This window comes from Thamnophis sirtalis, unplaced genomic scaffold (genome assembly GCF_051295495.1).
Source record: "Thamnophis sirtalis isolate CommonGarterSnake01/CBP01778 unplaced genomic scaffold, rThaSir2_p1.2 scaffold_2, whole genome shotgun sequence".
In the NCBI taxonomy this organism is placed as follows: domain Eukaryota; kingdom Metazoa; phylum Chordata; class Lepidosauria; order Squamata; family Natricidae; genus Thamnophis; species Thamnophis sirtalis.
In genome coordinates this window covers 8,484,472-8,511,462 of record NW_028261382.1, presented here as the reverse complement: position 1 = coordinate 8,511,462, position 26,991 = coordinate 8,484,472, and the positions used below count along the sequence as shown (strand labels likewise).

General features: G+C 43.3%; 1 protein-coding gene across 9 annotated transcripts in view; it reads right to left on the bottom strand.

The window, feature by feature from the left end:
• SEMA6D (semaphorin 6D) overlaps positions 1–25,243 on the bottom strand; it is a 48,018-nt gene extending 22,775 nt beyond the window's left edge. For 7 of the 9 annotated variants that reach the window (XM_087704194.1, XM_087704192.1, XM_087704196.1 and 4 more), the window contains exons 1-11: positions 25,008–25,193; positions 24,532–24,643; positions 22,598–22,658; positions 22,413–22,475; positions 21,893–21,994; positions 19,877–19,967; positions 18,192–18,311; positions 10,400–10,488; positions 4,829–5,046; positions 2,560–2,691; positions 655–810 (exon numbers count right to left, since the gene is read on the bottom strand). In XM_087704194.1, coding sequence (XP_087560320.1) covers positions 655–810; positions 2,560–2,691; positions 4,829–5,046; positions 10,400–10,488; positions 18,192–18,311; positions 19,877–19,967; positions 21,893–21,994; positions 22,413–22,475; positions 22,598–22,658; positions 24,532–24,643; positions 25,008–25,116 — 1,253 coding nt within the window. In that variant the 5' untranslated portion in view covers positions 25,117–25,193. Of the gene's footprint in view, positions 1–654; positions 811–2,559; positions 2,692–4,828; positions 5,047–10,399; positions 10,489–18,191; positions 18,312–19,876; positions 19,968–21,892; positions 21,995–22,412; positions 22,476–22,597; positions 22,659–24,531; positions 24,644–25,007 lie in introns of those variants that run through there. The other 2 variants (XM_087704199.1, XM_087704198.1) reach the window with 2 other exon arrangements.
• Positions 25,244–26,991: the final 1,748 nt, after the last annotated feature.

Genomic DNA, 26,991 nt, shown 5'->3' with positions numbered 1-26,991 from the left:
TAATGACACATTATCCAGCACATAATGTTGAATGATGAATACACCTGGAAACATCTACCTACCTACCTACCTACTCCCTTTCTCTCCCTACCTACCTGTTTTTTCTCTCTCTAGTCCTCTATCTACCAACCTACCTACTCTCTCTCTCTCTCTCTCTACCTACCTATCTACTGTATTTCTCTCTCTCTTTCTCTCTTTCTCCCTTTATCTACCTACCTACCTAACTGCTCTCGCTCTCTCCCTACCTACCTACTGTATTTCCCTCTCTTTCTCTCTCTTTCTCTCCCTCTATCTACCTACCTACTTTTTTAAAAAAATTGCCTCTTCAAAACCTTGGTGCGTCTTATACTCCGGTGAGTCTTATACTCCGAAAAATACGCTAGACCAGTTGCAGTGGCTAAACCTTCAAACAACTCTAACTGGACAGTTGGGAATTTTCGGCAACAAACGCTTTGTGGAGGAAACCTCTGAGGTTGGTGTAGCAGGAGAGTCAGTACGTTCCAGGGCCTTCCTGCCTAACTGACTTGTTCTGAGTTGATGACGCTCTTTGGATGAGCAGCGAAGGGCTCCGTGCCTTCTGTCATTACGCTGGGAGCTGGATTCCTGTTTCAGAACTGTTGCTCCTTGGCCCGGCGTCCCAGCCGTGCTTCTTACCTGACTCGCGTCTTTGTGAACCACGGCTCCTCGATGACGGACGGGATGGCGGAGTCCATCAAAGGATGGGATTTGATGAAAGAAAGCGTTTCATCTGGGAAATCAATGGAGGTTTTGTAAGCCTCTGCTGGGCTGTGTTTTGCACAGGAACCAGGTCTGAAAGGAAAGCAATGTTTTTTTTTAAAAAAAAGAGAGTAAAAATAGCATCACCACCCAAAAGAAAAAAAAAGGCCGAAGGGAAGAACCATAAATTCAGGAGCCGAAGGAAATCTGCTGCCCTAGAATCATTTTTAGAAAGGAGTTGAGCAAGACGCTGGACGAAATCTTCGCTGGAACTCAAATTCCTTTCAGGCAATTTCTGCTGGATTTGCCCATATTTGGCTGAGTAGTTGGCAATGTTAGTTACTAGTGTTATGGTTATTCAGCCATTACCCCAACCAGTTGTGCGAATGAGACGATCGTGTTAAATCATAATATAGTTACCATATTTTTTCGGAGTATAAGACGCACCCTTTTCCCCACAGAAAAGAGGGTGAAAATCTGGGTGTGTCTTATACAGTGAATACACACACCTCTCTCACCTCCAAGGTCTCTTCCAACTTTTGTTATTCTGGGCTTCTGGTTCTCTGTCTGCACTCAAGTTAAATTGTTCTGCCTATCCAAGATGTGGATCGTGAAGAGAAGGACCAGGACAGACATGATAGTAGTCTTCCATTTGAGAGGCTCCCAAACTCCCTCTCACACACCCCCAAAAGTCCTCGATTTATTCTACAATTGAGAACAGAATTTCCATTGCTAAGCAAGGTGATTAAGTGAGTCACACTTAACAGAATAACAGAGTTGGAAGGGACCCCTAGAAAGAGTGCAGAGAAGAGCAACCAGGATGATGAGGGGACGGGAAGCTAAAACATACAATGAACGGTTGCAGGAACTGAACATAGTGAAGAGAAGGACCAGGGGAAACATAATCGCAGTCTTCCAATATTTGAGGGGTTGTCACCGAAAGAAAGGGATCAAGCTGTTTTCCAAAGCACCTGAAGGCCAGACAAGGAATAATGGATGGGAACTGAACAAGGAGAGATTAAAAAATCTCTCCTTGGTGGCGCAGTGGTTAGGGTGCAGTACTGCAGGCCACTTCAGCTGACTGTTATCTGCAGTTCAGCAGTTCAAATCTCACCGGCTCAAGGTTGACTCAGCCTTCCATCCTTCCGAGGTGGGTGAAATGAGGACCCAGACTGTGGGGGCAATTTGCTGACTCAATTTGCTAAAAATCTGTAAACTGCTTAGAGAAGGCTGAAAGCTCTAGGAAGCGGTATATAAGTCAAATAAATAAATAAATAAATAAATAAATAAATAAATAAATAAATAAATAAATAAATAAATAAATAAATAAATAAATAAATAAATAAATAAATAAAAGGAGGAACTTTCTGACAGTGAGAACCATCAACCAACAGAATAGAAGTTGCCTTCGGAAGTTGTGGGAGCTTCATCACTGGAAGCTTTCAAGAAGAGACTGGACTGCCATTTGTCAGAAATGGTGTAGGGTCTCCTGCTTGGGCAGGGGGCTGGACTAGATGACCTACAAGGTCCCTTCCAACACTGTTAATGTGTCCAAGTTCAAGTAAAGGGGTGAATTCCTACTGCCGGACCAAAATTTTCCAGTGTTGGGTAGTTGTGACACTGTAGGATTCCAGGTGAACTTCAAGCCGCGGAGCAAAGTTATCTGCTCAACGCAAAACCCTGGAGGCACCATATCTCAGTCTCTAAAGGTGAGGCTGATGCCTTGATAAGCGGCTTCGAGATAACTGTGCGAGGGTGCAGTTCTGGGTGCCACCAAAAGACCTTCGAATCAAATCAGGCCAGCGAAGCTTTGCACACAGCCCACGTACACAAATATTTTACCTTGGCCTCGGCACTTTGTCTTCTGGCACAGCTGTCCAAACAGAATCTGGGGTTTTCTGCTCTTTAAACCTCCCTTTGAAGACTTTCTCAATGTCTTCCATGTTGAAAGCGCAAACGGCTGAGCCGGGGATGCTGCCAAAGACACACAAAAGAGGCTGTCAGAAAAAAAAAAAGCTGGCCGGTGCGGTGAGCGCCAACAGTGAATGGCAGGACTTCCCTTTTTTTATTTTTATTTTAAATATATATTTTTATTATTTACGTATAAGTGTATCGAACACAGTGTGACCGTCCCTGTGTTTCATCTGCCGTAGAAACCAAAGTACAAGACAAATAACATATATATTATTTACACATTTCTCTGGTTTTGGAGTCCATCTGCATTAATACATTGTATAGTCTCTTTATATGCATTCAGCTTTGATCTCTTATTTGTTTAAATAAATTATCCTCGACTTGCATAAAACCAATTTTTTGATCTGTTTTCCACCTGGCTTGTAGCTGCCCATACTGGAACCATGTTTGAATTGGTTCCACCACAAAACCGCGTTTGACTAAAGCGCGCTCGACGAAACCGCGTAGCTGACGTCATCACAGTGCGACGAAAAAAGCACACTGTGAACACTAAAGCTAAAATTAACCCCTAAACCTAAACCTAACCCCCCTAAACCTAATCCTAAACCTAACCCTAACCCTTAACCTAACCCTAAACCTAATCCTAAACCTAACCCTTAACCTAACGCTAAACCTAACCCTTAACCTAACCCTAACCCTAACCCTAACCCTAACCCTAACCCTAACCCTAACCCTTAACCTAACCCTAACCCTAAACCTAACCCTTACCTTAACTTGAATCAGCTTGCTTTCAAAGCGCTTTTTAAAGTGCCCTTTTTTCTCCGCGGTCGCTGTTGTCGCCCTGCTGATGACGTCAGCGATGCGGTTTAATCGGGCGCGCTTTAGTGGAGCACGGTTTTGTCGTGCCACGGTTTGAATTACCTTTTCCTCTTTTAATTCCTCCAAGGATTTTAGTTGTAATACACCCCTTTCTAAGGTAAGAAGCTGTCTGTAAGTAGTTATATCCTGTTTTTGTACTATGTTCATATTTTCTATTGCATGTCTAGGAATTGCCCACATGGGTATCTTATCATTTAATTTGTATTGATATTTTTTCCAGACCCGCAGTAAAGCATTCCTTAAAATATGACTTTTAAAATTCTTGTCCACTTTTTTGTTATATAGCAGGTAAGCATGCCAACCATATACCAGATCGTGCCCCTCGATATTCAGTATTCTATCATTTGTTAAGTTAATCCAATCACTAATTACAGATAAAGCTACTGCGTCGTAGTATAGTTTTAAATTGGGTAATTTCAAACCTCCCCTCTCACGCGCATCTTGCATTATTTTTAGTTTTACTCTCGGCTTCTTCCCTGCCCATACAAATTTATTAATACCCTTCTGCCATTCTAACAGGTTCACATCTTTTTTAAGTATAGGTAGCATTTGGAAAATAAATAAAAATTTAGGTAAAATATTCATTTTCACTGCTGCTATTCTTTCCCAGCAAGGATAACTGTAACTTCTCCCATTTTTTCATCTCTGTCTGTATTCCACTTTCATTTTCGTACAGTCACATATATACTGTGCATAACCGGGGTCATATAACATTAAACAATAAACACAGCCATTCCTCTTGTCAACAGAACCCCCCAAAATAAAGACCCAATGTACCTCTTCGACCCTCCATACACCCTTCATTCGCCCCCCTCCAACTTTCCATCTTCCCTCCATCCTTCCCCTCTATCCTACTTCCTCTCCCCCTCTACGACTCCCCTCTCCCGGTACACTCCCTCCCTTCCTTCTCACCCTCCCTCCAGTCCTCTCTCCCACCCTCTCTACCCCTCTTTCTTCTATCCCTCTACTCCTATATATATTATAGCCATCTGTTATAATACCTAACAGGAAAAAATTCTGACTTGAAATCTGTACGTTGCCCAACCCTTTTTTCTAGGGACATCTGAATTTGTAACCAAAATCTCCTCGCTTTTTTTTTTTTACAGGTCCACCACATGTGGTGGTATGTGCCTGGTGATTGTTTACATTTCCAACATTTTGGGGATGTGTTCCTAAACACAGCCAATCTTGCCGGGGGAAGACGCCACCTGTAGAACATGTTATAAAGATTCCCTTTGTATGACGTGGCTAATGTCAATTGCTGATTTCTTTCGCAGGCAGGACTTCCCGTTATGATGTAGAGTTGTTCCCTTCTCACCTGTTCAGCTGCGTGGTGAAAACACCAACCACAGTAGGGACGCCATTGATTTCAATGATGTCTGTGATGGACTGCAGCACATCGAAGTAGAAGAACGAATCCCCAGGCACTGAGCAGTTGAGGCGTGCCTTCAGGAAGGACGTCCAGTGTTTTTCCAACACTCTCTGAGAGCCTCCCATGTCATTTTTGCAGATGCGAGCCACGCGGGAATAGACAGCCTGAAGGAGAACAACAACCACAATCACAAAAGCCTTGGCTAAGACAGGCAAGTCTTAGAGGTGGTATCTAACACCACGTAAATTAAATCAAATGGATGGTAAATATTCAAATATTTGTTGGAGATGCAAGAAAGAGTTTGGAACCTATAGACACGTGTGGTGGGATTGTGACAGGGCACAAAAAATATGGGGCATGGCGTTTAGAGAAATTAGAGCACTTCTGAATGTAAATTTAGACATGTCACCGAGCATTGCATTGCTGGTTGGAAAAACGTGATATAAATAAAACAAAAAAAAAGGAATTGATTGTAAATTTGATAATGGCAGCTAGATTAGTGATGGCTAAATATCGGGGATGAAATTGGGATATTCAAAGACATGTGTGGTATAATGAAATTTGGAGTATGGCAACAAATGATAAATCAACAACAGAAATTAAATTTAAAAAGGGGAGGATCAAAGCAGACAATTATAATGAAATATGGGGGAGAATTTCATAAAATCAGTGTTGGTGGAAGGCAAAGGGAATAAACCCACTCAAGAATATATGTTGTTTTGGAGGGGATAAGGGCACAATTGGAATATATTGTATACCTTTTAGTTGTTATAGATGAAAAAATATAAGGGGGGGGGGAAGATCTCCAGGGTGGGGGTGCACTGTAATATATGGGGTTCTTTTCTTTTTTCTTTTCTTTTTTTTGTATTCAGATGTATATGTACTGTTTCTATTATTTGTGTCTAAAATAAATAAATAAATACAATAAAAAAGACAGACAAGTCGATGGACAGATAGATAGAGAGGTAGGCAAAGCTTCGATTTGGAGAGTCGGTGAAAAGAGGATTTCACTGAATCTCCTCATCGAACGGATTCCCCGACTTGAATCAGAATGTCAAATTGGATTGTTGAGTCAGATAACTCAAAGGCTTCTGAAAAGAAACATGTTTTTTTTTTAAAGCCACATAACTTCTTATCTGGTAACACTGTACTACTAAACCAGAGCGTACAAAACCTTTGCTAGACCAATTCTTGAATACAGCTATTCTGTCTGGAATCCGCACTGCATATCGGACATGAATACAACTGAGCGAGTCCAGAGGTATTTCACAAGAAGAGCTCTCCGCTCCTCTGCTCGCAACAGAATCCCTTATGCCACCAGATTTGAAATTTGGGGCTTAGACAACTTAGATCTACACCGCCTTTGGTCTGGCCTAAGTGTAGCACATAAAATTATCTACTACAATGTGTCAGGCCTGCATTTATATTCCTTTTAGAATTTTGGCCTGCCACACTTTCTCTTATTTCATTATGCTGTTTCTTTAAGTATAGTCAATGGGAGGGGGGATTAGAGGGAGTAGGATTTTGGACTGTATTGTTTTTCATTCTTTGTTAGAAGCCAAGGTCATCCTTTGTCTCCACACCAGTACACCTGACTGGAAGAAGCTGGGCATGGATGCCAGCGTGGAAGAAGGAGATTGGACCATGTGATAGATTGTGGGTGTGGGGACAAGATCATGAACTTTTAACTGGGTGGGATTCTGATGTAACTTCCAGAGTTGGGATCCCCACAGCTATGTGCCAACATGCCTGCTTTATTAAATTGGAACTTTAAGCATAGTTTTGCCTTCGACTCTGATTTAATTCTACATGGTATTTGGAACGCTGACACAATGTTCGACTTGTCAATGACTGCTTCAGCTTCAACCACAACAGCACATGAGCACCCAATAGAGACAAACTTAAGGTCGATTGCAGAAAATACGATTTCAGCAACAGAGTGGTCAATGCCTGGAATGTGTTACCCGACTCAATGATTTCTTCCCAAAGAAGTTGTGGGGGTTCAGAACTTTAACCATAGACTGTCTACTGTTGACCTCACCCCATTCCTTAGAGGTCTGTTAGGGGCGTGCATATGCACACCAATGTGCCTACCGTCCCTGTCCTTATACACTCTTGACAAAACAAACAGATAAAAAAATAAAATAAATAAATTTGAGACTGGTTTGGAAAAAAACCACATGAATTCCATACCGTCCCACAAAAAATCCTATGTTTGAACCAAGTCAGATGGGAAGCCGAGGTGGCGCAGTGGTTATGCAGCACTGCAGGCTACTTCAGCTGACTGCAGTTCTGCAGTTCGGCTGTTCAAATCTCACCAGCTCAAGGTTGACTCAGCCTTCCATCCTTCCGAGGTGGGTAAAATGAGGACCCGGATTGTTGTTGGGGGCAATATGCTGACTCTGTAAACCGCTTAGAGAGGGCTGAATGCCCTATGAAGCGGTATATAAGTCTAACTATTGCTATTGAATTGGTTTGATTGGATTTAAACAACACAGCCAAAAGGTGAACAGAGGCCGATGCAAGCATTTTGTATCGACCCATCATCATTGCAATAACACGGTTAAAATCAGCCTCAAATATAAGATCTAGCAAGAGCATTCATGAAGCCAATTAATTAGTTAATCCTGATTCGGGTTTGGAGAATCGAAGAATCTTCTTGGATGAAAAGCAAAATGTCTTCAAAGGAAAGAAAAAAAAACCCCAAGGAAGTTCAGTTCTCCTTTGGGAAAAAAAATCACCTTTGGGATTTGATTTGGATTGGGTCAGGAGGAATTCAACCACCCTTTCTGTCTATCACTTTATAGATGAGATTGATTTTAGAGCGTTTGTGCTGGAGGGTATCCCAGTGTCCTTGGCTTTAGAGTGGAATTCCAGCCGCATTCCAACAAGTTGATGGGGCCCGAGATAAACATGATATTTCTTTTAATTCTAATTCATTGTATTTACCCCCTTTTGACCTATTCAAGATTACAAAATTGCCAACAATTTTTGGAGAGGCTCTAAGGGCCACAACGAAGGTTTTTTTTGGGTGTGACACATATACCCTTGAGACACAGATGCTTTCAAGCTTCACTTACAAAACTCTGTCCTATTCTGAACACAGAGAAATAAAATCCAGAGTCAACGGTTGCGATGGATAAACAAACATACAAATAAACTAACTAGAAAATCGAAGAAGCAAGGCTGGACTGTAGATTAGCAACCTGGTAGCATCCAGACAAAATATTCTTGAGTTCTTATATACATAGGCATCCCCAACTGTTTCCCCAGTTTACGGGGAAACAGGTGGTTAAGGAAGTAAACCAAGGGTTGTATATTTTTTGTTGTTGTTTTCATTCAAGGCAAAGTTAAAATACAAAATTCCCCCCCCAAAAGACAAAAAACCCAAAACAATCAAAAGTAAAAAGGAAAAAATGGTGCATCACAACCCCCCTCCACAACAACAACACATACTGTATACATCTATTATCCCCAGAGGTTGTATTCAGCCGGTTCTGTCCGGTTCTGGCAAACCGGTAGTGGAAATTCTGAGTGGTTTGGAGAACCGGCAAATACCACCTGTGGCTGGCCGCGCCCCGCCCATTTCAGGACTCCCCACTCATCCCGTTTTGGCTCCTATCCCCCTAATTGAACACTGATTAATACATTGGGAACCAATGCTGTAGTAATGTATCTTTTTTTTGGGGGGGTTGAGAAAATAATGGTGTTTGGATCTCGGTCTTTCCATGTTAAGGCGGACTCAGAATGATTCTCTTTAGTTGAACAAAGTTTGGGGCTTTTAAAGTTTTGACGTGTCCACGTATAGACCCAAGCCAGGTGAGACCCCCAACAGCGACATGCAGAGAAGGAAGAGGGAGGGAAGAGGCAATAAAGGGACAAAATAGCAAGAATAATGGCCTCAGAGCAAGGAGATTTACATCTCTAACTCCGCTCAGCCATGCAACTCACCTTGATTGTTCTCCACATTATATTCTGCTGGTAATTGAAAAAAAAAACCTAGTAAAGATGGAACTATTTTGGAGGGATTTAGGGGACATAACGGACGGGATCTGTTTTGATTTGGGTCGGTTAGATTGTTATGATTATTTTATGAGGTTTTGTACTTAAGTCTTGATTGCCACATTTTTATTATGGCTTTTATGCCTTGCGAAGTTAACCGCCCAGAGTCTCTTCTGATGAGATTATAAGAATATAAAAATAAATAGAGAAGGCCGTGATGAGAGGGAGAAAGAAGGTTTGTTCACGCTGCCCTGAGCTCTGAAGACGAGGGCCGCCATAAAAACGGACGACGTTTGAGACAACAAGGAAGGCAAGTGTCATGTACTGTGCTGAAGACTCTCAATTTATGATAAAACGCAGTCACCCGAAAGGATCTCCTGGGCCAAGCTACTTCTCTGGAAGAGGACTAACTTTTCCAAATTACCAAACAAAGCAGTAGCGGCATGAATGAAAGAGTGGGGTCCATATTCAAAGTTCAATTTAAAGAGAGAGAAACAAATCACCAAAAGTTGAATGCTAGGATCATGTACATCTGTCTTTCGGTTTTAGAGCAACCTGCACTGATCACAAAAGGTTTCTCTTTTGGCTTAATTTCAAAGCCTTGGTTGTAAAGCAAGGGTGTCAAACTCGATTTCATTGAGGGCCACATCAGGGTTGTGTTTGACCTCAGGGGGGGCGGGATGGGCGTGGCCAGGGGGGGCATGGTCAATTCGACGTCACTTATGTCGGGGGCACCTGTGGTGGCCCGAGTATTCTGCCAGCAAAAACAGGCTCCCGAGCTCCGTTTTTGGCTGCAGTGGCCTCCTGCAGCCCTCTGCCAATGAATAGCAATAGCAATAGCAGTTAGACTTATATAGCAATAGCAATACCAGTTAGACTTATATACCGCTTCATAGGGCTTTCAGCCCTCTCTAAGTGGTTTACAGAGACAGCATATTGCCCCCACAGTCTGGGTCCTCATTTTTACCCACCTCGGAAGGATGGAAGGCTGAGTCAACCGTGAGCTGGTGAGATTTGAACCGCCGAACTGCAGCTTAGCAGTCAGCTGAAGTGGCTGCAGTACTGCACTCTAACCACTGCGCCACCTCGGCTCCTCAATGAAAGTAGACCTACGTTTTTGCTGGCAGAAGCACAGCGGGCTGGTCCTTTGCTGTTTCCAGGGCCACCTCGCTGGCCAGATCTAAGCTCCTCCCCCCCCAGGGCCGGATCCAGCCTGCGGGCCTTGAGTTTGACACCCCTGTTGGTCCACCTGGTATAAGAACTATTCCATAATAAAATATAACTGAACGTGAGGTCTTGGTTTGAGAACAAAGCAGCACAACGAAGAGAGACAAATGGGAGAGGAAGAGGGACATTCCCCAGCCTTCTTCAGCAAGCCAAAGTATGAAAATACCACCCTCGTAGAAACAAATCAAACAAATAGAGGACGGCCCACGCCTTTGTAAGCCTCTTGTTTTCGCCCTCAAGAAATCAACTATGAGACTCTTATCGTACGTAACAGGCATTTAGTCTTACCTTGCCTAAATTGTTATGTTCCACAGCAATCTCTCGAAAGAAGAAATAAACAAAGTTCCCGTATTCGATGGCGTGAAGGAAATGGGGCTCTGAAAGGCACAAGGGGAAGGGGAGCAGTCAAACCATTTTGCTCACGGACAGTTAAAAAAAACAACAGATGTTGAATTATTCTGATTAAATCCACTACTGATCTTAGAAAGGATGGTGATGTTTCTTCAATTTCCTCTTGGTGGGGTCCCTTCCTTCTTCCTCCCTCCCTCCTTCCTCCTTTATCAATTTTCCTTCCTCCCTTCCCTCTCTCCCTCCTTCCTCCTTTATCCATTTTCCTTCCTTCCATCTCTCTCTCCCTTCTTTCGACCCTCCCTCCCTTCCCTTCTTCCTTCCTTCCCCCTTTATCCATTTTACTTCCCTCCCTCCCTCCCTTCTTTCTTCCCTTCTCCCTCCCTCCCTCCCCTACAGGAAAAACTGTAAACATAATTGGTTTTAACATCACCAACTTTAAAGTGAGTGTTTTACTTAATTTACGCAATGTGATGGTGCTTGTTAATTTTGTTTACTTGTGTTTTTCATTTTTTTTCCTACTTTAAATTACTCATTATATCTAAGAGAAGGGAAAGAGACAGAACTGCCCTATAAGCCTTTAAATAGGCTAATTTATAATATAATCTCCTTCCTTCCACAACACTCTAAACTCAGGAAAATATAGCAGTGGTGGAATTCAGCCGGTTTGCACCTATTCGGGAGAACTGGTTGTTAACTTTCTAAGGAGTTTGGAGAACTGGTTGTTGGAAGAAATCTCCTTTTGTTTTTTCCCCACTTGACAGGGCTAATCCTGTAAGGAAGGCAGGAAGGAAACATCCTGGTGTTGTTTCTAGCCTCATCTTGATTGCCCTGCTTACAGAAACTGCCTCTCTGGTTAAGCCTGATCACATTGTAACAGCTAAGACGAAGCGCCCATCAACATGAGTGACCTTGAGTTGGCCACGCCCAGGAAGTCACATGACCACTGAGCCCCGCCTACCCAGGTGGTCATTAGGGCAGAGAACCGGTTGTTAAATTATTTAAATCCCACCGCTGAAATATAGCTAGAGCAGAAGGTAAAAGCACGCACTGCCTTGCAAGTTTCTTGTTACTACAGCCTTAATAACGTGTAGTTATAGTTTTCCTCTGGAGTTAATTCTTGATCTGGGGTACCTTGTAGGCCTGACACTACAGAGCGGGTGGAGAAAGTTACATGCCTAGATTCACTTTCCATCATTTCTGGAAATGGTTGGAAAAAGTCCTTAGATGAACTTTGGTCATCTCCTGTCAGATGACGAATAGCCTATATTTAGCTCATGGGACTAATGGAATCAGGAACCGAGAATCCAATTATTGGTTTATCTAATCTACTGCCGCTGTTTTGCTTGGTTCAGTAAAAGGACTTTCCCTGCAAATCTGGTACCCAAAAGCAATTTTTACGGGGAATGAAAGGGACTGTAGCAGGCGTTTGGGGGATGCAAGTCATCTATTTGGGGATTAAGTGTCCGCCATTGTCTAATTGGCACACAGGAAACTCAAGGCATAGGATTCGCGATTCTTTGTATCTCCTTGGGCAAACCATGGAAATGTTCAGGAAGTTAGGAGGTATTTCTTCATTTGGAAGTAGGGAACTTAACAATGATAGGCCCCCAATTTAGAAGGTGTCAAAAGTGAATGAAAAAATAACTTCTGGAGGAGATAATCAGCATCTGCTAGTCCTAATGGTTAGGGCTATCCTTCAGAACCAGAGATAGAACATCATGCTGTACTGGTGCTGGAAAATGAGTTTTCGGTATCACAATTGTCCAGTGGCTTCCCAGAGTCCCATCAACTCTTGTGTGAACTGACCAAGCCTTCAGCTAGTTTCGGTAGGACTCTTCCTACTTGCTAGAGCCTTTCTGATAGCACAAACACCGTTGTGTTGATGCTTCAAAAGATGTGGATGCCAAGAGCTTCGCTCTGGTTATTCAAAGCACTTTAGGGCATCCAGATGTTCTGATCCAGCCTTGGCAGAAGCAAGAAACAGACTCCTTGTCACAAAAATCCCCTCTTTATTTACCTCTTGTGAATTAATTGCATTCACCCACCAAAAAGTCCAGGCAATAGTCCTTCAAAGTGTTAACTGCAGCAACAGCCAAAAGGCTGTGAATTAAGTTCTGGCAAGCAGTCTTTGTGGCACGAAACACAATGAGCAAAATCTCCAGAAATACGAACTGTTGTCTCCTATGACAATTGCTCCCCTTTCCTTTTCTTTATTCCCCAGCCAGGGAGGGGCCATTCAGCGTCCACGTGTGCCTTGCTTCCCGAGTTGACTCCTCGTCCTCCGTTGTTCACCTCTCCTAACTGCTCTCTGCATATGTGCATCTGGAACAGTCCCCAACTGTTCTTCTTCCTCACTCATCTCAGCTTCCAAAGGCAGCTGCCTCTCCGGTGGCTGGGAAATGCTGGACGGCCCTGGCTCTATTTCTGTGTCTGATGCTGAGCATTCATCAGAACCTTCCCCAGGATCCAGAACTGATCCGAGCTTCCTCCCCAACTTCCTCATTGCCTGAGTCTGCCACCAGCTCTGCTGGTAGAGCACAATGGTTCCACCACAAACCCGCGTTCGACTAAAGCGCGCTCGACGAAACCGCGTAGCTGACATCATCACAGTGCGACGAAAAAAGCACGCTGTAAATGCTAAAGCTAAAATTAACCCCTAAACCTAAACTTAACCCCCCTAAACCTAATCCTAAACCTAACCCTAAACCTAACCCTTAACCTAACCCTAAACCTAACCCTAAACCTAACCCTTAACCTAACACTAAACCTAATCCTAACCCTTAACCTAACCCTAAACCTAACCCTAACCCTAACCCTTAACCTAACCCTAACCCTAACCCTAACCCTAACCCTAACCCTAACCCTAACCCTTACCTTAACTTGAATCGGCTTGCTTTCAAAGCGCTATTTAAAGCTGTTGTCGCCCTGCTGCTGATGTCAGCGACGCGGTTTAATCGGGCGCGCTTTAGTGGAGCGCGGTTTTGTCGTGCCACGGAGCACAACACCTACTAGAGATGAAGTCAAGTTCCAGTGAAACTGTTAAGACTCTTAACGTCAGCCTAATGGACTGTAAAAAGACCCCCGAGGAATTGGGCTGTAGCTCCATGGTCTTCGTTACTACGGCTTCATTCATTTGCTGAGTTGATTGGTTGGAGGATGAGAATGGCTTTATTCTTGGGCCACATTGGTGGGGGGGGGGGAAAAGTAGGCTTCCTACTTTGGATTGTACTACGTTGAAAGTTTGGAGCAAAAAAAGCTTGGGCATAAATATTGCAGCTGGTGGATCTTTCATGTCAGTGCACCAAGACATTGGGGCTGGTGAGAAAAATGCTGAGTGTCAGGCGCGCTAAAAAATAAAATAAAATATTGCTCTCGTGGAGAAAAAAATGCGCATTCCGTTGATTTACTATGTTTTCGGCATTATACAAGACTAATAGAACGATCCTGTGCAGGTTTGATTAAGAGATTTATTCCTACTGAATATACAGGAGCTTCCAGATAACTGTATATAGAAATTGTGGCTGCTGTCATTTCAAAATAAATTATTATTTTTTGAGTTCCAGCTCTGATGGGTTTTAATGCAAGGTATAATTTTGAAGATGTTTAAATCTGCAATTAACATTTTTTAAAAAGGCAGGGCGGGGGAGGGAGGGGAGAATAAAAGAAATTTGCTAATGTACCATAATGGATTAAGTACTTCCATTGCAGGGAGTCCTTGACTTATGACCAAGACTGAGGCCAAAATTTCTGTTGGTAAGCAAGACCGTGGTTAAGGGACTTTTGCTCCAATTGACACCTTTCTTGTCACAGTTATTAAGCGAATCACTGCAGTTATTGAGTTAGCGACTCCGTTGTTAACTGGCTCCTGCATTGCAAAAACGGGGATCACATCACCCCAGGATACTGCAACCATCCTAAGTACATGCCAGTTGCCAAGATTCTGAATTTTGATCAAGTGACCATGGGGGATGCTGCCACAATTGTAAGCAATAGTGGGATTCAAAATTTTTTTAATACCGGTTCTGTGGACGTGGCTTGGTGGGCGTGACAGGGGTACTGTATACTATAAAAACTCCATTCCCTCCCCACTCCAGGGGAAGGATACTGTAAAATCCCCATTTCCTCTCCACTCCAGGGGAAGGATACTGTAAAATCTCCAATCTCTCTCCACTCCAGGAGAAGGATGCTGTAAAATCCCCATTCCCTCTCCACTCCAGGAGAAGGATGCTGTAAAATCCCCATTCCCTCTCCACTCCAGGGGAAGGATACTGTAAAATCCCCATTCCCTCTCCACTCCAGGGGAAGGATACTGTAAAATCCCCATTCCCTCTCCACTCCAGGGGAAGGATATTGTAAAATCTCCATTCCCTCTCCACCCCAGGGGAAGGATGCTGTAAAATCCCCATTCCCTCTCCACTCCAAGGGAAGGATACTGGAAAATCTCCATTCCCTCTCCACCCCAGGGGAAGTATACTGGAAAAATCTCCATTCCCTCCCCACTCCAGGGGAAGGATACTGTAAATTCTCCATTCCCTCCCCACTCCAGGGGAAGGATACTGTAAAATCTCCATTCCCTCCACACTCCAGGGAAAGGATACTGTAAAATCTCCATTCCCTCCAACTCCAGGGGAAGGGTACTGCAAAATCCCCATTCCCTCCCAATCAGCTGGAACTAGGAAGGCAGAGAATAGATGGAGGCATGGCCAGGGATGGGTTGTTACCGGTATTACTGCTAGTTCGGTGCAAAAATAATAATAATTCTGCAATGGAGATTGTTCTGTGCATGCACATAAACAAAAATCATGATGGCACCATGGACAATAGAATCGGTTCGGGTGCATGGGCGCCAAAATGGTGCATGGGCAGCAGAAGCGGTCCGAAACGGTAGGAACCCACCTCTAGGCGGGGCCAATCAGAGGTGGTATTTACCGGTTCTCCGAACTACTTTCCACTACCGGTTCCCCAGAACTGGTCAGAACCTGCTGAATACCACCTCTGGTTGTAAGTGTGAAAAACGGTCATAAGTCACATTTTTTTGTATTGTTTTTGTGACTGTGACTGTTTTGAAAAACAGTCACTAAGCAAATGATTTACCTGTAATCAAGAGTTCCTAAAGTGCTCAGTCACAGATCAGGATGTCCTATAGATCAGGGGTCACCAACCTTTCGGATCTCAGGGACCACTAAATTCATAATTTTAAATCCCGCAGACCACTAATTTGAATTTGTTAAAAAAAAAAAAGATAAATAGTATTTGGTGCAATATCAAAAATGCAAAGGATTTTTCTGCGGAGCACCAACATTTTCTCACGGACCGCCAGTTGGGGACCGCTGCTGTAGAAGTTTCTGCGTCTAGCATCTCAAAGTGGGGGCTCTCAGATTTAGCGAGAGAAGACAACTCTATAGAATCTAAAATTCTTATTTGTACTCACTGGCTCCATTACAACTGAGTAAATAAAAACAGTCGATCATTACGGGACTAACTTCCACTGAACTGTGCAAGCCTTCTCATCTCCGGAGAGAAGTTTGGAAGTTGTGAGTGTTTGGAAAACTACAGCTGAGCATTGAGCATTTCTGCACCAGTGGTTTATAGCACCACCCAGCCATAGCTCTGAGAATAAAAAGCTGTTTGGGTTATATCACCACAGAGATGGCTGGATAATGCAAGGACTGCTAATTGCCGAAATGCTAATTACATCTGAACCCAGTTACCCAAAGCCAGCCAACTTGGATCATTATAAACCTGGCTTCTTTCCACTAAATATAGTGAAGACTGGATAGTAGCTGGCAACAGATTTCCTCAACCTGGTACCCTACAGGACTGTTGGAGGTCAATTCCATGGTAGGGTGATCAACAGTCAACTCTCCCAACCAGTGGTTCTTTTCAACCATGGCAACTTCAAGATGTGTGGATTTCAGTGGTGGGATTCAATTTTTTTTTACTACCGGTTCTGTGGGTGTGGCTTGGTGGGTGTGGCATGGCTTGGTGGGCATGGCAGGAGGATACTGTAAAATCCCCATTTCCTCCTGATCAGCTGGGACTCGGGAGGCAGAGACTAGATGGAAGTGGGGCCAGTCAGAGGTGGTATTTACTGATTCTCCAAACTACTCAAAATTTCCATTACCGGTTCTCCACAGCTGGTCAGAACCTGCGGAATACCACCTCTGGTGGACTTCAATTCCCACAATTCCCCAACCAACATGCCAGCAATTGGATTGTACTGCATTTGGATTGTTCCCCAGCATACTGGCTGGGGAATTCTAGGAGTTGAAGTCCACATATCTTCACGTTGCCAAGATTGAAAACCATGCTCTAAATTGCAATTCTTTGGGAATGAGAGTCTATGAATTTGAAGACCTACAAAACTGGAAAAGGGTGAGCACTTAAGAGTTGACCCACAAATCAATATTCTTATTTACTTAATCCACATCCTATTGTTTTTGGCCAAATGATTTTCAAGTTGGCTAATAATGAAACTTAACTCTGCAACTTAACTGTATTTTTAGCCTCCCTCTTAAAAAAAAATTCTTGCAGAAGAAGATGGGAGGGATGGGAAGAGGTAACATTAAAAAAAGAAAATCAATATCTCCCTATAAAAAGTATGCAAAGGCTATGACAGTATTAGAGATTTACAATTCCCTAGAATCCAGAAGCTAAACTCCAAAGCACAGTTGTTTTGTTTTAGTTTTTAAAGTCATAGAAAACCTTAGCGCAAATCCATTCGGAGCACAATTCAAACATGGAAATGAAGAAATGAAACTCCAGCTGTTGAAAGCCTTAGTTTCAGCAAGGTAAAGGTAAAAGGTTCCTCTTGCACATATGTGCTAGTCGTTCCCGACTCTAGGGGGCAGTGCTCATCTCCATTTCAAAGCTGAAGAGCCAGTGCTGTCCACGGCATCTCCGTGGTCATGTGGCCGGCATGACTAAATGCCAAAGGCGCATGGAACGCTGTTACCTTCCCACCAAAAGTGGTCCCTATTTTTCTACTTGCATTTTTTACATGCTTTTGAACTGCTAGGTTGGCAGAAGCTGGGACAAGTAACGGGAGCTCACTCCGTTACGGGGCACTAGGGATTCGAACGGCCAAACTGCCGACCTTTCTGATCGACAAGCTCAGCGTCTTAGCCACTGAGCCGCCGCGTCCCTTGACAGTATCACAGTATTAGAGATTTACAATTCCCCAGAATCCAGAAACAAAACTCCAAAGCACAGTTGCTTTGATTCATTTTCTAAAGTCCCGGAATACAAATGAAAACCTTAGCGCAAATCCATTAGGAGCACAATTCAAATACAGAAATGAAGAAACGAAACTCCAGCTGTTGAAAGCCTTAGTTGCGGCAAAGAAATAGCCTAAAATGCCAGCATCTCTGCCTGCTGGTCGGAGGGAAGCAGAGAGAGGAAATTAGAATAGCTGTTCTTGGCAGGCCGGCTGAGAGCTGTTGATTGCTAAGTGGCCCACAAGAGGTGGGGAGAACCCAGACTTTTAGGAGGTTGGGGTGGGTGGGTGAAAGAGCAAACATACCTCCCTATTTTATTAACCCAAAAAGCATGCTTTCAAATGAGGATGCCTGCGAACAATGGACGAAAATTCAGATATTCAGAATGGTGGAAAATCACGGCGCTCTGGAAACACGTACTTCAATTCTCTTCATTTTGGGGAGGAAAAAAAGGCTATGGGGAGAGGGAAGAGGAAAATTGCAGGTCGCGATTCAACTTTCAACAGAAGTACCTTTTATCCACTTGGAATCATATTTTATTGTTCGCAAGGCCGACCCGTCTCCCATGCTCCGGTAAATAACAGCATCGCTAGCCAAGAAATCCGCAACGGTGGCAGAATAGAGCTTGCCATCTAGAAAAAGAAAACCAGAAAGAGCGTTTCGGTGGCAATAGGGATGCCGCCTTCTTCTGTTACGGCGGCGTTCCTGCCACATCTTCTCTGACAACAGCTATTTATATCATTTCTACCTTTCGCTTTCTCTCCCCCCCCACTTCCCACGCTGCCATTATCTCAATCACGTTATATATTTATTCATACGTTTTAATTTAGAGTTGGAAGACTCTTCTTTTCTGCAAATGTGTTTTTATTTTTCCATTTTTCATTTCGTACAGTCACATATATACTGTGCATAACCGGGGCCATATAACATTAAACAATAAACACAGCCATTCCTCTTGTCAACAATACCCCCAAAAATACAAACCCAATGTACCACTTCGACCCTCCATACACCCTTTCTTTCGCCCCCCTCCAACTTTCCTTCTTCCCTCCAACATTCCCCTCTACCCTACTTCCCCTCCCCCTCTACCACTCCTCTCTCCCAGTCCACTCCCTCCCTTCCTTCTCACCCTCCCTCCTGTCCTCTCTCCCACCCTCTCTACCCCTCTTTCTTCTAACCCTCTACTCCTCCCTTCGGTGTATTTCTGCTATCTATTAATATATTCAGCTTGTCCTATTTTTACAGTGAAATTAAAGAGCAACAGTATACGAGTGCAATCACGTTACTATAAAATCTAACACATACTATATATCCCCCTGCCCCCCTCCCCCATAACACCCCCCCTCCCTCCCCCCCGACTTCCCAGAGCCCGTACACGGTATAGGTTTTTAACAAATACAGTCTAAAATATATTAAGACAAAGAAAATAAAAAAAGAAGTTAATAACATCTCTGCATTAAACTCAGCTTCTTCCTGTTGCACTAACTTTAAGCAGTTTAGATTATTCCTAATCTTAAGCATAGGCTATCTGTAATTTCTTAGTCCCGTATTTGTTTTGTATATAGTCAATCCATTTTTTCCAGTCTCGTTTGTATCTCTCATTTGAATGGTCTTTAAGATATGCTGATATTTTTAGCCATCTCGGCTAGGTTTGTGACTTTCAATGTCCACTCTTGAGTTGTAGGCAAGTCTTCCTCTTCTGAGTGCCTCGTAGGACAGAGCAACACTTGTAGGAAATGTGAACATTTTATTATTACCTCAGAACCGTTTCTCACGTAAACAGTTAATAAAAAGAGCACAGAGCAGGGGCTCCGGGTGATTTACAGGAGGTCACCTGAGCTCTGACTGCCAAGGGTTTCACAACAGGAGCAGGGAAAATGGGGTTTATTTTTCTTCCCCCCGCTTCATTCAGATGGCTGAAGTTAATTAAGACAGTCTGGCCAGGCCTTTTGAACAAATCTGAACTATGGGTCTTTATGGATTTCACTCTGGTTAGCAGCTCTTAGAATTGGAGTATCAAGCGAAACAAGAATGAATGAATGAAGTGGCCTGCAAAATAGCTTCTAATTCCACAAAAGGTATATTAGCATTTAAAAAAAAACACCAGAAGATGCAGTGATGTCACAGGCCTTTTCATTCTCCCCTTTTTTTGTCTCCTCTATCAATATGGTCCATTAGAATAAAAAGAGGTTCTCACCCGCAAAGAGGGCAACGTTGGTTTGCTTGGCATCAAATGGGCATCTGGCCAGACCACTAATTTCGTCACCATCATACTCCAAGGTACTCAGCTGAAAAAGAAAGATACATTTTGGGTGTTAGGTTATTTCAGCTTCCCCTGGTCTATGTAATAGGTCAACAAAATCAGGTATTCCTAATGTCAACCTTCCTCAGAGGGGTATCTTCTAGATATGTGGGACTTCAGCTTCCATAGCTTCTAACCAGCATGGTCAAAACCCAGCACTTCTGAAGAGAACCAAACTAAGAAGGCTAATCTGAAGTTTCATTGACCCTCCTAAATCTGATCACACCTCTCCTACAATGCAGAAGACGTATTGCACAAGGAAGCACACAGGGACCAGATTTTCCATCCAGAAGCCTACCATCCATGATGGATGCTTCCTTGAGGTTCAAAATTAATGAATTAGAATTACTGGGAAAGACTTACTGTATTAATATGTGTGTCTTATAGCAATCACCTTTTCAACCATCATACAAATGAAAACCTTTGGACTACATTGGCTGCTGGTTCTTATGTTCATTTGAAAGAATCTGCAAGCTGTGATGGCAGCTTATGGATGGACGAGGGGATACCAAGCCCTTCAATTCATCAGATTGCATAATGCAGATTGCATAATGCAGATACAAAATGGCAGATATGCACAACTATGTTTTGAATTCAGCAGAACTGCTTCCCCCAAATGCTATGTTAAATCAACATTTTATTACAGTGTGGTTAGAAAACTGACAACACAACAAACAGATCTATAACCAGAACTATTCTTATTAGGTATACTACCAAGGAAATACAATAAGAGAATCATATACTTAATGGTACATGTAATAACATATGTGTTATTATATATATAACATATATGTATGTTGTTTTGGGCAACAGTAAAAATATTGGGTTTCTGTCTGGATGGTTTCTTATGACGAGCCGATGGACAGAGAATGGAAGCAGTGAACTTCCTCCCATATTTGGGCATACCAGGAGTTGTGACTTTAAATATATAACATACATGTATATGTATGTGTATATGTGTGTGTGTGTGTGTGTGTGTTGCATTTGTGCTGATAAATAAATAAAGGGAGACTAGTATAGATCTATTTCAAGCTATTTAGCTCTCATCAGCTAGCCATACCCTTACTGGGAATCGAACCTGGGCTGTATTACATATTAGGCAGTTATATTAGCCACTAAGCCACAGGCTCTCCTCCTTTATCAGTTAAGCCAGGGAAATAGGTATGTATTGTGTCACAACCCCTGGTACGCCCAAATATGGGAGGGAGCATACTGCTTCATTTTTCTGTCTATCGGCTCACTCTGGGAGCCATCCAGGCAGAAATACATACATACATACATACATACATACATACAGTAAGCAATAGTACTATCGGACTGTACGTGACTATGGATTAAAATGTATAAAGTGTGAAGTGTATAGAGCATTATTGTACAGCTATGAAAATAAGGTATATAACTATGATGTACAATATCATGGATTTAAAAGAGACTACAGTATGTTGTATGACTCCAAGAATAATGGTTATGAATAGGGTGTATAATACTACTATGTATATTTAAAAAGGACTTGATACAGCCAGTACACTGTTGTTGCAAAACTGGAAATGTGATGTAGAATAAAGGAAAATGCACAATAAAAGCATTTTTTTTTAAAAAAAGTAAAGAAATAAAGATAACTGGACAAGGATTTAGGCAGATTTAATTTCAAATCTCCAATTAGCAGTTAGCTGTGAAACTCCGTAGATGGTGAGTTGATTCACATTTCTTTTGCTAACTGGCAGGATTGTTTTGAGAACGAAGGCACTGGCCATGGAAAGAATGATGAGCACTTATGCTCCGATCCCGCCAGAGACAAAATAGGATGAGAAGGACAATGGTAAGGTTGATAAGGAACCTTTGAAGTGCATCACGATGCTCTTTGAATTTTGGCAGAGAACAATCAGGCCGGGTCTGGGCGTTGGTCCTTACCCGATAGTAACGGCACATAGGATTAAAAGCATTCGTTCCACAGACAAACACCATCTCATCGTTCCTGGGGACGAAGACTTTAATAAAATTATGGCATTCATCCTAAAAAAAGAAATTAAATTAAAAGAGGAAGAAGAGAGAATGGCTCACATTGCTATTCACTAGCAAATATTATTTTTGAACATGTGCTCAGTGAGCTGGAAATAAGGAGGGGGAAAAACAATCTGGGGCTAACAAAGCACTTACAATTTCAGTGCTAATGGAAGTTCTCTTTCTATCAATCCGACCAAGTGCAACCCATTTCTTAAGAATATTAATTTGGACTTTTCAATTTTGCTGGGAAAAATCAGTCTGAAAAGGACTGTGCAGTGTTCCATGGGCCCCCACCTACCCCAAATCCAGATTTTTTGCAGCCATAAAGAGATCAATGAGTTAATTAGCAGTTCTAAAACAGCATCCATCATGCCCTTCAAGAAGATTTCGGTGGGTTAAAAGTATTTTGCTTAAAAGACAAACCTACTTTGTGCTTTCCTTTCATAGCACAGTTCTCTCTGTCCTGTTGCTTTGACCGCCATGTTAATTTCTGCTCAGAAAAAAAGAAAGAACAAGACAATTTTGTCATCGACCAAGAATGCTTGTTTTTTTTAAAAGCAAACAAACAAAACAACAAAACACAAAAGGTATTTACAGCATTTTTTTTCTAACCTTGCTTGGAACAACTTCCCCTTTTGGAATGTCATTCAAATTTACTGTATAAACTTGGTCCCTGGAAGAAGAAGAAAAAAGAAACTGTCAAATCAAATCCAGAAATCACACACTGATAACTGATTCAGCTGGATTCATTCACTTCTTTATATACATAATAACAGATGAATAAATGTACAATACCAATAGTAGATTCCTTCAACCTGGTAGAAGTTACAAGCAGAACACAAGCAGGAGAGAACAGATAGTTTCATCTCAGAGTTCAGAGCAGACAGAGTAGTTTCAGTTTCGATTCTCAGCACAGACTCAGATCTGCACAGACTCAGATCTGTTTAAGCTCCCATTGCCCTGACTTAGTTGCTATGCCTATTCATTGGCTGACCTTCTTACCATGTCTCTCCCAGTCATGAATATTTTAACAGAAACATATCAGAAATTTGATGGGTGGATTGATTGTATTTAATTTATTTGCTGTCCATGTCGTAGCAAATGACTCTGGGTGGTTTCCAGCATTAAAACATTAAAAACCTAACCTTTAACAGAGTAAAAAATAGAATATCTCATTCCCCAGGCCTGTTTTGAAAACCATACTTTGACATCATATCAAGATCCATTTGAACTCACATGGTCCCTCCATACCATTATTAAAAGAAGAAGCAGATACCTGTTCTTAATTAGGACTGCTCATTTTCCCCAGATCAAAGGCTGAAACAAGCCAAGTTGGGGAGACTTGGTTAAGCTTGACTTGATAATGTGCCCTATTGCAAAACCATCAACAATCATATTTGGAGTCAGAAGAAATAAGGAAGGTATAAAGAGTAATTGGCCTGTTCTGTCACCATAGAGTCTCCTCCTAGCGTGGTGTCCTTTTTCCTCTACCTGTCCTAACTGAAAGCCCTATCAATTGTGGAGCCGACCAGCGACAGGGAGCCACAGCAGAGGGATGAAAGAGCCACATGCGGCTCCATGTGACCCCTGTCCTAGGCTGTGATGCCTCTTTTTGGACTTTTAGATCATCGTCAATCAGAAAATAGGCTCTAGTTTCCTTCCGGTAGATCATTTTAATCTGAGCCGAGGTGGTGCAGTGGTTAAATGCAGCACTGCAGGCTACTTCAGCTGACTGCAGTTCTGCAGTTCGGCTGTTCAAATCTCACCGGCTCAAGGTTGACTCAGCCTTCCATCCTTCCGAGGTGGGTAAAATGAGGACCCGGATTGTTGTTGGGGGCGATATGCTGACTCTGTAAACCGCTTAGAGAGGACTGAAAGCCCTATGAAGCGGTATATAAGTCTAACTGCTATTGCTATTGCTATTAATCTGCTTTTGCTTCCTTCTGTCTTTATAAGCTATCTTTATACAATCTCTGCTTTCAGGAGATGCAACTCTCAGGCAGCCAAGTTGCATCTCAGCTTATTGGGAACTGAACCGCGCAACCGAGTTTATGTACCATCCAAAATCAGAAGCAGGGAAAAATCACTGTGGGTGAGAGAACTGGATAAGCCACATTTTGTGGCTTAGCGTGCTTTGCACACTGAATTAATGGTGGGCTGGCTTCCCAAATCACAAAAGCAATCCATAGGTCAGCAGAAGTATAACCTACTCTTTAGCTGCCAAGGTTCACTCTGCACAAGCTCTTGAATTGGTACAAACAATTGTTTGTCCAAATTATGTTCTCGGTGAAAAACAGGATCTGGAACTGCATGGATCACAATCAGAGTTTTTTCTCCTGCCCCATAAATCACCTTTTCCTTGTCTCTTGTCTCCAAGTGCCGAGTCCTTCCTTCCTTTCCTGAAATTATCTTGTGGATTATTTTAAGACAAAGTGTATAGATGAAATGCAAAACCAGGCAGCAGATGGAGGGCGGGGGTAGTGGTGGTGGTGGGTGGAGGGGAAGCGGGGAATTTTAATTTAATCAGTGGACTGCAGGAAAATTACCTGCCGGCTATATAAAGTGTGTCTCGAATTTTCAACATCAGTTGAAAGTCCAGCTTGTGTTGGGATTCGTTGCCTGAAGGGCGTCCTCTAAATACTGGATATTGCTTGGAATCTGCAAGTAAAAATAAGTTATGCCATCAGTCAGGAGGACGGAACTGAAGAATCAATAAGCAGCATTGATTAGCTGTATATACCGGGAGCAGAAGAGCTTAAACTAAATTCTTGCGCGGAATGTCTTGAATATCAATGAATAAAAGATGGCCAGCAAGAGCCAATGAACTTAAAAAAATACAAATAAAAACTTTGCACTTCCCCACCGCCTATTTGGCTGCAGCAGATAGAGAGAGTCCATTAAAGTCCACCTGAAACTTGGCGGCTGGAAGAAAGGGAGAATTGCCGTTATCCGGTGAGGGGGAAGAAGAAGCAAAGAAACAAGGCAATCTCTCAACAACCGTTCGACTTTGCTGCTCACTTACAATGGTAGTCGACCACGTTAATAGGCTCATCGTCTTCGGGAAAGCTGACAGCCCAGCATCGGGAGATCGCCAGGAGCAGTGCGTAAGCCGCGAGGGGGTGAAACGTCATGGCTGCTGCGTGGAATGGATGGGGACGAGGGGGTGGGTGGGGGACGGAGCACAACTGGCCAAGCGATTTACCTGCAAGAGAGGGAGGAAACCAGCATTGACTTGGGGTTGATTCTCCATTCTCCACTTCTCCTCGGCTAGCAAGCTTTGGTAAACAGTTAACAGAGTGGGAAGGGACCTTGGAGGTTATCTAACCCAACCCCCCTGCTCACGGAGGAGATCTATATAAGGGATTCGAACCTCCGAACTGCCGATCTTTCTGATCAGTGGTGGGTTTCAAAAATTGTTCGATCCTACTCTGTGGGTGTGGCCTCCTTTGTGGGAGTGGCTTGCCACCCATGTGACTGGATATGAAGATGCCGACAACACTTGTCAGAACCGCCTTAAATTACCTCACACACAGCACTGGCATGCATAAGAATATGATGTAAACTTATTTTTTAAAAGGCATCTTTGGGTTGCGTTAAGACAACTTCAACACACGCAATGTTCTGATTGCACCACAAACGCAGTAGTCATCCTTACCTTTCACAGAGGCACTGAGTTTTATAAATAGGAGCATGATAGTGTAGAATAATCATCTCCAAGGACCAGTCAAAAAATTTTGGAACCTCTTCTGTAGGTGTGGCCTGCTTTCCAGGTCCACTGGTGGAACCTCTTCTAACCTGTTCGGTAGATTTAACGAACCGGTTCTACCGAATAGGTGCGAACTGGTAGGAACCCACCTCTGTTTCTGATCGACAAGCTCAGCGTCTTAGCCACTGAGCAAACTGAATCAGGCTGCAATTTACATTCTCCACGCTGGCTAAGTCTGAGAAAATGATTCGGCTTGAAAGGTCCTTTTGTATTTGCCGAGAGAGAAAAAACCTGCTACATGACAGCCCCGATTAAAACTTTTCAGCGACACGGTGACATTTGCTAATTTTTTTAAAAAAATTGTATGTATGTGTGCTCATTTCACAAGTAAGGTTTCTCTTCTGGAAGTAGGTGACAACTGTCAGCCTGGCTGAATCACAAGGATGCCCAAATAGAAATACGCAGCGTTGCTGACTTGGCAGGAAAGCGGCTAACGGTCGGGATTAAAATATTAATTCAAGCGCCACCTCGTTTCTTTTCTACTGGCTAATTGATGCATGGTTCTCCGTCAAGACCTTCGCCTGCAAATGAACCAGAATGCCTTCGCGAAAGGGCAGGGCACCTTAAATCCACATCAAGGTTAAGCCAATCTTTTGTGCTTTAAAGCTTTGGCCAATTGAGGAAATGTGTTTGGTTAAGATATATTTGATGTCCCAAAGCTCTAACCGCTAGGCAAACCTTTTCAGCACCGGGTGCCGAAAAGGGAGCGCACATGCTTAACTGGGAGGCAAGGAGCTGCCCAGGCACGGGTGGGTTTCAACCGGTTCGCGGCGGTCCCTGCGAACCGGTTGGTCGGCGAACCCGGAAGTAAGTAACTTCCGGGAACGGCGAAGGGCACGCCCGCCCGCGCTCCTTACCCGGTTTTGACGAGTTCTGCACTTCCACACATGCGCAGGACGGATACAGCGCCTGCGCGATCCTCCAGGAGCAGCTGGAGCGTCGTGTAGACGCTAGCACGCATGCGTGCACCGCACGCGTGCATGAGGACGCCGCCGGCCCCGTTCCAACCAAACCGTTGGAACGGGGCAAGAAACCCACCCCTGTGCCCAGGGCACATGCGCATGCCCCAAAATGGACTAGTTTTCAGCGCGCGCATGTGCCTCAGCCAACTAGTCTTCCGGATTTCTGGCGCGCATGCGTGTGTGAAGATCAGCTGGCTGGCGTGCATGCTCACACAGGAAAAGGGAAGACCAGCTCTTCCAGTTTCCAGCACTGCCGCATGGAAGAAGGCCAGCTGATC